The sequence below is a fragment of the Gastrolobium bilobum genome, unplaced genomic scaffold (genome assembly GCF_033153095.1).
Source record: "Gastrolobium bilobum isolate Gb01-03AN ecotype WA unplaced genomic scaffold, APGP_CSIRO_Gbil_v1 utg10474, whole genome shotgun sequence".
NCBI classification, from domain to species: domain Eukaryota; kingdom Viridiplantae; phylum Streptophyta; class Magnoliopsida; order Fabales; family Fabaceae; genus Gastrolobium; species Gastrolobium bilobum.
Genome location: NW_026897746.1, coordinates 209,181 through 222,248, shown reverse-complemented (window position 1 = coordinate 222,248; position 13,068 = coordinate 209,181). Strand labels below are relative to the sequence as shown.

General features: G+C 35.1%; 2 protein-coding genes across 2 annotated transcripts; one reads left to right on the top strand and one right to left on the bottom strand.

Moving 5' to 3' along the window:
* The first annotated feature begins 817 nt into the window (after positions 1-817).
* On the top strand, positions 818-1,808 carry LOC133309747 (uncharacterized). Its single transcript, XM_061510548.1, has 2 exons — positions 818-1,053; positions 1,286-1,808. The coding sequence occupies exons 1-2, from the start codon at positions 960-962 to the stop codon at positions 1,738-1,740; spliced, it is 549 nt and encodes a 182-aa protein (XP_061366532.1). The 5' UTR covers positions 818-959; the 3' UTR covers positions 1,741-1,808.
* Positions 1,809-2,024: 216 nt separating this feature from the next.
* Positions 2,025-7,175, bottom strand: LOC133309753 (nucleoside diphosphate kinase 2, chloroplastic). The gene is made up of 7 exons (XM_061510556.1): positions 6,826-7,175; positions 6,636-6,692; positions 6,330-6,416; positions 4,260-4,340; positions 4,050-4,162; positions 3,859-3,908; positions 2,025-2,324 (listed from the first exon to the last, which is right to left on the bottom strand). The coding sequence occupies exons 1-7, from the start codon at positions 7,111-7,113 to the stop codon at positions 2,257-2,259; spliced, it is 744 nt and encodes a 247-aa protein (XP_061366540.1). The 5' UTR covers positions 7,114-7,175; the 3' UTR covers positions 2,025-2,256.
* Positions 7,176-13,068: the final 5,893 nt, after the last annotated feature.

Sequence of the window (13,068 nt, the reverse complement as noted above, 5' to 3'; positions counted from 1 at the left end):
TTTTTTAGACAATATTAATTGCATTACCATTATTTGAAATTTTGGGAAATATGATTAAGGGGGGTGGTGTATTGAATTGGGATTTTAAAGAATTTTAATGGATTATTTTTGGACAAAAAAATCCGTTAGTATTCGATTAGGATTTTAAAGGATTGAAAAAAAGTCACGTGGTAATCAATTAAGATTTTAAAAGATTATTTTAGAGTCCGTTCAAATTGTGGTGGTTTTAAGACCCCATGTCTTCGAAGGGAGCCAATTAAACGAAATGTCATTCTAGTATATGAATAATTTATTTTTAAAAAAAATTGATTACTTGACTAAGACACTTTGAAGAGATTTTTTAACATATTTTTAGTTCGGATCATAATACGGAAAATTTTAAGAAAAGCAGAGATTTCGAAGACCCATCAACTTATTCATGAATATCGACCGAGCTTTTATAATGCTGCATTTAAGTAATTCCTTCATTATTTATTTATTTATTTAGATAAATTATAAGTATCCTTTAATTTTGTTCAAATCAAAAATATTCACGTTATGATCGGGTTAGTTCTTCCAATATGAATTTTTTACATTTATAAGAATTTGAACCCAGACCTTGCTTAAGCAACTAATTCTGTAAGAACCAATCCTGAATTTGTTTTTTATCCAAACATCTATAGTTAGGAAGAATTTTTTTGTCCAATCTCGTATACAATGGGCTTAGGCCCAGCCCAGAAATCTGAGTAGTTGGACTTTTGTTAGGTTTTGACCTTGACTTTTTTGAAAACGAAAAAAAAAAAAAAAAAATGACAGAAAAGAACTCCGTGCAGTTCGATTCCCGCTTTAATTCTGAAATTCAATCCAAACGGCGCCAACAAAATCTACACTTCTCTCTATTATTTATAGCTATCTCTCGTCTCTGCGAACGACCCGACCCGGATCGGATCGAACCGAATCGAACCGACGAGCAATTAGAAATGTTCGGCAGAATTAGGGCTTCGACTTCTTCGCTGGACAGCTTGGAGGGTCCTCCTTCCAAGATTCTCAAAGATGACTCTTTCTCTATCTATGGTACACACTCTCTCTCTCTCTCTATGCATATTTTTTCGATTGTTTGTTAATTCACCTAAAGAGAATTAAGGTTGAGGATTTCAATTTTCAGAAAAATAAAAATAAAAAATAAAAATCGACCCATGTTTAATTTCTGCAAGTTCAGATACAATCGCTAGGAAGCACAGTGGTTGTGTGCATTGCATAATTTGCTTAATTGATGAAATTATTGCCCTCATTTTTTTTGATTCAGAGGCTACTCTAATGAAGCTAAAACTTGGTGCTCAACGTGATATATCCTCGTCTAAGGAAATGGATGAGGTTATAAATGATTGTTCAATTAGTTCACCCTGCGCTGAGGAAGCAAATTGTACTCCAGCTACAATAATTTCACCCGTCGGTGATGGGATAATGATGATGGACACAGATTGCTCTTCTACAACAACAAGCACTTCACCTAGTTTTGGTGACCATGTTTCTGCTGGGAATTCAGAACAGCGAAGAAGCAGTAATAGTAATGTTTCCATTCTTCACTTCTATAAATTTAAGGATCCCGGACATTCCAGTGTATCATCATCATCTTGTGCAGAGCCAACTTCAACAAAGAATGGTAGTTCTGGAATCATTTCATCAAGTTCTATTGAATCTCGATACAGAAGTGAAATGGAAAGAGTTCAAACTTTACGAAATAGCGACTTGTCAGAATAAAATATGGTTTTTTATGACCTGAAAGCATGTAAATCGGCAATTTGTTCTAGGTTATACCTTCCACTGCTTCTGTCAACTAAATTATATTCAAACTAATTTTTGTTTGTGCAGTATTGTATCTCATTCTTAGCTTACACCATCAATATGGACCATGTATTATTTGAAATGCAGCAAAGATAATCTAGTTTCTATCATTTAAGTTTGGAAAATTAAATTTTTCTGGCTGTTTGCTCATCAATCCTGTTCACTTGATTTCCATACACAATTTTTTAGTATATGCTGCATTTTCTTTAATTGCAACTCTTTGGTTTCTAGTGTCTGTTGCAGTGGCACTTCAGGTAACACAGCATGCCCCTTTCAATTTTGATATGATGGAAAAAGAAATTGGTTTTGACATGAATCTAAATCAAGCAAAACTTCTCAAAATGCAGTGCTACATTGACAACTGAAAACAATTGATCAAATTATTGAACTTAGAAACTGCATGTATCATTGTAATCGGGCATCTGTGATGTATTATTCTCTTAGCCATGGTGCTTGGACAGGAGTCCATTCGCATAATTCGCCTTCCTTGAACCATAGAGCTGCCACAAATGGAAAAAACGAGTTAATCAAGAATCACATAATTACGGGTAACATTTACGTTGCAGCACAAATTCTCCTAAGTACTCTAAAATTATGTCCAATTCAATTGTATCCCATTGTTTATCTTCCCACAAACCAGATATTTGGTTCGCAAGACATTTTCAATTAGTGGGAATAACATTTTTTATGTGATTACAATATTAATAACTTGTGCAAGATGACGACAGCCTGGTATTATGATGAGTCCACAAGCTGGTAGTTTAAGGCAGCTATTGAGAGATGAAGTTCAGAACAAAAATGGCTTAGATTATCCTATAGGTCTTGATTAAATAATGTATTCAATATCTATTGTAATTGCCAGTAGTTAATTTAAGCTGACGATTGAAAAAGATACACACGCTAATGGACATGGTTATTAAGCTCTCAAGTTAACTCTAAAAACTCTTATGAGTTTGAGTTTACAATCAAAGGAGTTTGGACACAATCGAGTTCAATCGCATGTACACTCTCGCTTTAGTAAACACCAACGAATTGAAAGTAAACTCTGACAAAATCATGGGTGTTCTGCAATGTATATTGGGTTCATAAAGCTAATTCCTTTTTTGTTCAACTACAAAATAATGTAAGTGCTGGGCTAAGTATAATTTTATAGCCGGGTCAAGTATTGAATTACCTTTAAATTTTATTATTTTTAATTGCTTTTTAGGGAGTAGATAGATTGAATAATAATTATGGATATATTAAATTATGTTTACGGTACTAAAATGTGTTTTTTAAATATTTTTGAAGAAAGAGTTTACAAGTGGAGTTTACTAGAGTTCCAGGACTTTGCCTAAATTCTCAAGTTGGAAAACCTTGCTGATGGATTACCACAAAACCACTCTCCCAATCCCAGCACTAAAAGGTATTGCTTAATGTAGTCTGTAATGTTACCGGCGGCAACTTTACCGTTATAATTGGCTTCCACCTCATTCCCCTTTTAGTGTTTTCTTTTTCCCTTGCTTTCATAATCACCTTGATGCACCCAAGTTTCACTCTAATGCTCAATCCCTTTTGGGCAGTTTGTTCCTGTAATTAATTTTTTCTGACATTTCTTAGTTTCCTCATATACTTGATGTTCATCAGCCTCCCTCGGAACTTCTAGCATGGCATATCCATATCCATATTCTCCCTCCTCTCATCTTTCAATTGTCATTAATATTATTGAGAAAAAGACTAATCAACTAATTTTCGTCAGCATTAATCAGTTGCAACTAAACATCATTTGACACTAGCAAAGTCCAGCTCCTAAGGTGGGTCTATTGCACAAAATTTTCTTGGAAGCTCAAAATTATCTTCATCAAGGGAAAATATGGACGGATACTAAAAATCAGTAAATAAAATTTAAAATTAAAGCTTGTATTTTGTAATCATAACACTTCTGAAACCTGCTAATGTTTAAATTAATGGCTAGCTTTTCGATTCTCTTCCATAATTACATTTCTTTTTTGTTGCATGTATTTGGTTTACACTATATAGCATAAGAGGCCTTACCTACTTCACGCTTGCCATTCTCGGGGCTGTCACTACCATGAACAATATTCCTGCCAGAAGTTCATCATAAGATTTTGTCACTCCTGACACTTAAATCAACAAAAAATACAGATCCACTGCAGCCTATCTTCATTCCTGAGTGAAGGCACTCAATAGTCACAAGTTAGAGGCAAAAGCATTAAAGGCCATACCTTCCTGTTTGAACAGCAAGGTCTCCTCTTATTGTGCCCGGTTCAGCTTGAAGAGGATCTGTAGCCCCTATAAGCTTACGTGCTGATGGCACTATCCCAACACCCTCCCATGCCTTGCAAACACAGCATTATATTAAAACCATAAATCACATTCAACAAGTACATTGCAAAAATGTATGAGAAAGTGGGATACTATGGAGAGAGTTATACCATACACACAACGGGTCCTGAAGTAATATAGTCAATCAGCTTAGGGAAGAATGACTTTTCTTTTAGGTCCTTGTAATGCTCCTGGGATCATAAACAGTCACAATAAGCCTTACGAAATGTTAATAGCATGTTACAAGTTGAAGACAAAACAAACATCATACACAGAATCACCATTAATGTAAACACAAGATGTAAGTTCATATGATATGGTATAGAAATCAATCATGAAAACATGGATACAATGAGATTTTGTAATTGGATGGTTGAATTTAGTTACTCAAACACTCAATATTCTTACATTCCATGCCACTACTACCAAATCCAATTGTATAAATTAAGAATAATTACATGACAATAATTTTTTTTTAAAAATTCATTGGCAACATATGCACAGAGAATAATTCTAATATACCTTCTAGATTGTTAAGAACCATTTCATCCAAAAACTTAAACTGATAAGTGATGGGCCTTCAATGGTTTTACATTATATCTCTCTAACATAGATAATATAATAGTTAGACTATATCATAATATCTTCTGTGTCTCTTGGAATAACTTAAAAAGTCTTCATAATATATTGTAGATTTTAATTGAGGAGGCAATCTTCTCACTAGTTTTCCTTATTTAATTAGGCTTAATACTTAAAAGTCTTATTTATTGTATAATTAGTATAAATTGGACCATTGGATCAATTTAATAGATTATTATTGGGAGTCTCCTCTCTCTCTTTTCTTCCTTCCCTACCTAAACCCCATAAGCCCAAAATGGTACTAGGACCATGGTCTCCACCTTGAGGAGAGTTTCTGGTGTTGAGTTCATGGAACTCATGAAAATCATTATCCACCACCACCAAACCCAGACTTTTTTTCCTCTTCTCTTTTCACTCATTCCAGCTACTTTTTAACCATTCAACTCTGTTCCAGCCTGTCTTACTGTAGATTGGCTCCATGCCAGCTTGTCTTACTGTAGATTGGCTCCATCTTAGAAACCATTTGGCTCCTCCCAATTGCACGCCCTTACAAAGCCACCTCTCCCATCATGCACCCTTACAACAGCGCCTCTCCTGTTGCGCGCCCTTACAAAGCCACCTCTTCCATTGCACCTTACAACTTACAAGTGTCTCTCCAGTTACTTTTGTGTTCAATTGTAACAAGCTAAAGCTTAGAGGGAGATAGTTAGAGTACGTCATTAATATCTTCCATGTTTTTGGGAAGGGAAACCTTGGCACAACAGTTAGTCTTGTTGTCATTGTCATGCGACTCGAAGGTCACAAGTTCAATTCATGTAATCAATCTCTTGCAAATGCAAGGTAAAGTTGCCTACTATAGACCCACACAACGGGTTGAACACTTCCCTGGACCCTGTGCATAGCAGGTGGCATATTTCTTTTATTCGAATTGGGGTTTGAAACTAAACTTCTCAAGAGGATAGATAGGGAGATTCGGGTGTGATCCAATGTAAATCCAACTTGCTATTCACTCATGGATCCGAGCGGACCACTGCAGCTCCTCTCTTCTTGAGAATTCATAAATTCCTTATCAGTATATAAATGGCTATCTCTCGAGCACATGTTATTTAGGCCTCAACGGAAAAAGAAAAATGGAGCACAAATGTCTTCACGGACCATGAACTATGAGATTGCCCCTTTATTATGGGGTAATGGTGGATTCGCTCCTTTTTTTCATGCTTTTACTGGGGACCAGGAAAAATTGCAATCAATAGGATTTTTTTCCTAATCCTTCCTTCCCAGGCTGCCTTTTATCTTCTGTGTATCTTGGAATATCTTAGAAGATCTTCAGAGTGTATTGTGGAATCAATGAATTTTCTAATTGAAGAAGCAATCTTCTCATTCCTAATTTCCGTATATAATTAGGGGTAATAGTATTATTTATTGTATTATTAGTATGAATAAGACCACCACCGTATCCGTTTAATAGAATATTATGAGGCGTTTCCTTTCTCTCTCTTTTCCTCCTTCCTACCTAAACCTCATAATCCCAATAACAAGAAAAAAACTATTGCACTTAACACATGATATACATACAAGCAAGCATTGCAGCAAGTACAAACCTCAGCTAATTCTTTTGAGCACTGGAAGAGCTTCAAGCCTGTTAACTTAAACCCCTTCTTCTCAAACCTAGAAATAATTTCTCCCACCTAAACCAGTTCAACACAATAAGAAAATTCAGCATTGCGGGAAAAGGGGTCAAAAGTAAACCGTTTTCCAAAAGAAAAAAAGAGCTAAAGACCAGCATATTAAAAATAAATAAATAAATAAACAATTCTAAACTTAAACTTTAAATTCCATTTTTCTTCCCTCTTTTATTCCTCAAACCAGAACATAAGAAATTGAAGTGAACAAATTAGGAGGCTTACGAGGCCACGTTGCACACCATCAGGCTTCACCATTATGTAAGTTTGGTCAACTTGTTGCTGCACATTAGAAGAAAAAACATTTACCAATACCCTGCTAATAAATTAAGCAGGGAGAGATACGGAATTTCAAATTGTTGAGGGAATATAGAAGAGAGAGAGAGAGAGAGAGAGAGAGAGAGAGAGAGCAAACCAGAGAAGCAATTAAGTGAGGAAGGAAAATGCCAGGGTTTGTGGTGCTTTTGGTGCTGAGGGTTTTAGCATAGGGAGGAGAAGTAGAAAGTTGGTGATGTGAGAAAAGATGGAATTTTGAAGGAAATGCTGCTAAGTGTTGGTGATGGGTGGCGCGTAATAGTGGCCGGTTGGGTATGGAGGATGAGGTGATAGTCCTTTTGGTTGGTTTTGGTGAGCGTACAAGAGAGGGTGTGACACTGACAGTGACAAAACCACTGCTTCCACCAAACACTGCAAGGGCTTCCATCTCTCCTTCCTCTGTCTGCGGCTGTGCAAGTCAATTAGTAAAATTCGGGTAAGAAAGAAAATCCTCTTTTCCTTTTTTGGAATTTTGAATGCTGAACGAAAGAAAGCGACTTTAAATTCTAATTTATTTTTATTAATATTATAAAATTTGTTTTGTTAACTTTAAATATTTGTTTATATCAAATTGATCATTTTCAACACTTAAAAAAAGTTGATTTTTTTTATTTTATGCTGTTTCTGAAATGAATTTAGAGTTTTGCTATTCTTAGTGAAAGAAAATTCATGAAACCGTTTGCGAATTGCAAACTTGGGGGGTATTTCTGCAAACTGATGGATAATTTCCCTTAACAATGTCCTCTTATATGTTTCTTTATTATCCTCCATGATTTGTCTTTTTCCTTTCCATCATCACAACGAACCATACAAGGTCACACGTTATAAGATTCTCACAATAAGATTTAAGCTCGATTAATTAATTAATTAATTTATTTAAGAAAAATATAATACAAAATAATAAATATACTTTTATTTGTAAGACTTTTGAATTTGAATTGATTCATTATATAATATTAGTAAATGTATTAGAGCATTTACGAGCAAAATTGTCAAGGTGTTGTCAGTAATACTACGTGTGAACCAGATATATTAACTTAATTATAATATTCAATGCAGCTGAAATTAATCCTTAATTACCTACTTAGCATTAAGGTAATCTCATGATGTTTAAGATTGTGAAATAACATGTGGTTATAGCGAAAATGTGAAATAATATTTTCTTTTTGATTCATTTAACACTCATTAACATCTAACTCTTTAGTTATAAAGATTATATTGGTTAACAAGGTCATACATAAGACTATAACCCTATAACCACCCGTTAGTTCACAATGTTACACATCATGAGATTACCTTAATGCTAAGTAGGTAATTAAGAATTAATTTCAGCTGCGTTTAATATCATAAATAAGTTAATACACCAGGTGCATATAGGATGTTATATTGCCACTTCCCATTTATCTTGTTTCTCCCTTCTTTCACCCTCACATTTAGAACACTATCACACAACTCACCATCTCCTACTTCTTATCTTCTATTTCTCTTAAAATTCATACTTTTTTACTATTCCATCCAAAAGGAGTTTAAATTCACATACAATTTTTGCGATTGTTATTAGAATAACAAACTTAGAGGATTTAGAATTGTTAATTTCATTCTCTATGATTCTTGCGTACAATGAATAGTGGCCTTATATCAGCAACAGGCAAAAGGGTAAAATAACATAATGGAAAAATAACATAATTGAGTAAAAAGTGAGCACATGGGCTCATAACAGAAAATGCTATATACCTATACAGCTGTACAATAACTAACTTATAAAATATAAAAATGTATATTCTAATACTCTCCCTCAAGATGGAGAGTGAATATTGTGCACTCCCATCTTGGAAAGCAGGGAAGAAAACTGAGCAGGATAAACAACCTTAGTGAGTATGTCAGCCAATTGATTTGCAGAAGCAATGAGAAAAGTTTGAAGATTGCCTTGAACAATTTGTTGCCTAACTAAGTGGCAATCAATCTCGATGTGCTTTGTTCTCTCATGAAAAACAGGATTTGCAGCTATGTGTAAAGCAGCATAATTGTCACAAAACAAATGAGCAGCACGAAAATAAGTAATATTAAAATCCTTTAGTAAAGAAAACAACCAAATAAGTTCACAAGTCACCGTAGCTATAATATCCCTAACCCAATTATTTAATAAATTGCATGTGATTAAATAATTAATCATGCATTATTGGGTAAAATTAGGTTAACTATCTAATTAAATGAATTGAGGTCACTTTTGAGGTAAAAAGTGACCTCAGTGAAAATTAAGGGGTAAAAATGGGTGTAGGCAAAAGCATCCAAAATATAAAAGTAAAAGTAAAAATATCTCTAGAAAAATATTTTAGTTCATTGGGTAAAGTTTAGTGGTGAATGGAGGTGAATAGATAGATAAGCTTATACCCAGTTAAAATAACTTAGCATATGTAAGTTGAAAACTTAGCCCCACCGCATTTCTTCTTCTTCCACGACGTGAAACAGAGGGAGGGAGGGAGGGAGAGAGATTGAAGCCATTTGAGGAGAAAACCCTAACTCCCTTGAATCTCCACCAAATCCATCCATGCCAAAGCCTAAAGTGTGTCAAATTTCATCCTCTACAAAACCCATTGCTTGGTTCTAATTGGGGGTCATTGTATTGGGAGATTTCTCACCCTTTCCATCTCAAAAATTTGATAAATTTGAGTGATTGTGGGTGTTTTGTGTGCCTTGGAGCTTGAAGAATCATTCCCTGAGTATTCTAAGGTGATTTGGGGTAAGTTTTCCTCACTCAAACATGATTTTCATATATTTTCTTGGATGCTAGGTTTTGAGGTGAATAGTGCCACGAAATTCATCATTATGTTGGGTGATTTTGATGATTTTCTTGGGTCTCATGATGTAGAGATGTGTTTGAGGACACTTGGTTGAGGAAAACTCATTGGTGGAGCAATTGGGTGAAACCCTTGCCTTTTGCATAATTGGAGAACAAAAGGTAAGTTGAGAATGATGTTAATGTTGAGTATTTGAATTGATTGTCTAGCAAGGAGCTTGATTAGGCTATTTGATTGGTAAGTTCATGCCTTAATTGTGGTGTGAATTTGATTGTATGTTTTTGAATATGTTGTAGGTATGTTAAATTGATGGATTTCACACTCTTGAATAAGGTGTATTGGCGATTGGGAGAAATTACCAAGTTGAAATACCAAGAAAGGTTGGTGTGGATAAGTGAGCTAGAAGAAAGCTTGCAAAAGAGAGAAAACATCAAGAGGTAAACCTTTGGATCTTGGAGGTTAATCCCTCTTGTTGTTCCACCATTGCTTTTATGGAAGTAATGGTTAATGAATGGATGATTGAGTCATAATGTTAGTATTATGGTATATTTGCATTCATATAGTATTGTTGTACCATTGGAGAAAGGGCCAATGAACAAGCTCTAGAGGCTAGGTTGTATGCTTAGTGGAAAGGACTTAGATGCAACTGAAGCGTGTGTGATGATTTGATTGTTTAATTCTTTGGTCATTTGAATGAATGAGTATGTTGTAATTCAATCATTACTGTTATTGCCTCTAGACATATGATGTAGTTCATGCCATGTGGATACTAACCCTTCACGCATGAAGTGAACTTTGGGGTTGGATGAACTCTCCAAGAACCCTTGATTTATTGAGTTTTATCTCACCCCGTTTAGGGAATGCTATTTCGGGTACTAGCATGGATGAAGTGGGACGAGGCAAGAGGCCTAAGTAGATGGCACATGATAGTTTGTCATTTTGGGACTGCATATCCATTAGGATTGTTAGATATATATATATATCATTTACATGGCCATATGATGTATTTTGGAGGACTTAGTGCATGATCATTGTAGTAGTAATTGGTATGCTGTATATGGTTAATTGCTTTGATCATGTTTATTTTGGTAGCTAAGTACTTTTGGCATGTATATGAGATTGGGAAGAACATTGATGTAATTGAGACCTCAATACATTGATGAATATGAAGTTATGTTTGTTGTTTTGATTTGCATGAAGAATTGGTAAGTGTTTGTGGGATGTAGGTGCCACATGGTGTGCGACCATGGTTGGCCTTTCTTTGTCAATTAGGTGTTATAACCCTTGAAGAATGAAAGGGGAATGAAGTTTCCCCAAGAAACTCACCAAAAACAGGGGATACCAAGTTTGCCCCAGGTGTAGGGCGCTCAAGCGCTGAGTTGGGCGCTCAAGCGCGCTATATGCGTGAAATAAAGTGAAATTCCCTGCCTTTTGGCGCTCAAGCGTTGATTTGGACGCTCAAGCGCGATAGTGCGCGCCCAAGCGCGTTGAAAAATATGACGATGGCAAAATTTGCAGTCTTTGGGCTCTCGAGCGCCCAGTTGAGCGCTCGGGCGCGCATCCCGAAAATAGCATGAACATAGTTTAGTAAAATTAGCATAACTTGAGCTACATACCTTCGATTTGAGCGTGGTTTGAACCCACGCGAAGCTAACAGAGAGATATATAACATAATGGTAGATGAGAACTATAAAGTAAGTATAGAAATTCCCATTTAATAAAAAGTGAAGAAAGTTTAGTATTGAACTTGAACGAAATAAGAATATGATGTTAAGCTTAGTTTTAATTATTCCGCAATGTTAAATGGTTATAGTCACATAATTGGTTATTTTAAATTCGGTGTTTTTTAAAAGAAAAGGAAAAATCTATCCGGGTTTTTAATTAAACCAATGTGATTGTAATTGCGTTTAATATCATAAAGCAATGATAACAAATCGGTTCTAGAACGGGGTGTTACAGTAGCCATGGATCAATATTCAAATTCAGCAAAAGATTTGGATATTGTTGCTTGTTTCTTGGATTTCCAACTGATGAGGGAGTGTCTTAAGGAAACACAGAAACCGGAGACACTTTTGCGTGTGTAAGGGCATGAAGCCCAATCCGAATCAGAGAAAGCATTCAGTTGAACTTTGGAAGAGGAGGAAAATAACAAACCTTGACCAACAGTACCTTTTAGATAAGATAACACTCTGGAAACAACATTGAGATGAGGTACTCTAGGAGCAGACATGAATTGACTAAGGTGATTCACAGTATAACAAATATCAGACCTTGTGATGGTTAAATAGATTAAACGCCCAATAAGTCTTCTATATTGTGTTGGGTCTGAGAGAGCATCACCTGCAGTAGAAGAAAGCTTGAGGTTGGGTTCCATAGGTGTTGATTTTGGCTTGCAACCAAGGTAACCAACATCAGAGAGAATTTGCAAAGTATACTGGCGCTGACAGATGGAGATACCAGCAGTGGAACGAGCCACTTCAATGCCCAAAAAATATTTCAAAGCTCCCAAATTTTTTAATTTAAAATTGGAATAACAAACTCTGATACCATATTAGAATAACAATACCATATTAGAATAACAAACTCAGAGGATTTGGGATTGTTAATTTCATTTTCAATGATTCTTGCGTACAATGAATATTGGCCTTATATCAGCAACAACCAAAAGGGTAAAATAGCAGAATGGAAAAATAACAGAATTGAGTAAAAAGTGAGCACATGGGCTCATAACAGAAAATGCTATATACCTATACAATTGTATAATAACTAACTTATAAAATATAAAAATGTATATTCTAATAATTGTCTTCCGCAATGATAGAATATCTCAAGGTCTTGGTGGTATGATATTCAAAGAACAATGCATTTAGACTCGACACTCGTATCAATAATCTAAAGGAGAAAAATTATTAAAAAATTGGGGCTTTAAAGAAATCAATCTATTTTTCACGTGACAATTATAATTTATGATGAAAGTAATGAATACATCAGAGTGGCAATTGTTGATGATACAACATGTGAATTGCATGATTGATGCATTTGTTGATTAGTCTCAAAGGAGATTCATTGAGTTGTACACGAAAATTAACTCAATTGAGACTTTGTCGTTACCAATCCAACCGTTGGATCTTAAAAATAAACCCTATATTGGTAACAATGAAGAATAATATCATCATATACATCTCATCCATTTTACAACCATATTGTAGGGGGGGATGAAGATTACAATATATGGATGATAAGACAGAGATGAAGATGATGATGACAAGGACAAAGTTCTAATTGTTGATGGTATGGGGATGGTGATTTCCATGCTAGTCAATTTTCACACCAGGTGGTGACCCTTGTTCACAATGCCTCTCAAGTTGCCTGATCACCCGTTGTCAATGGATATCAACGTCAAGTGGAAGGTTAGTTTATGAATTGCAACATTTATGGTTTATGTTATGTTTACTTGGTTTCTGAATCTGATAGGGACAAGTGTGTGTATAGGTAATAAATAATATTACTTCATTTAAGAATGATAATGCACATTACATATGTTA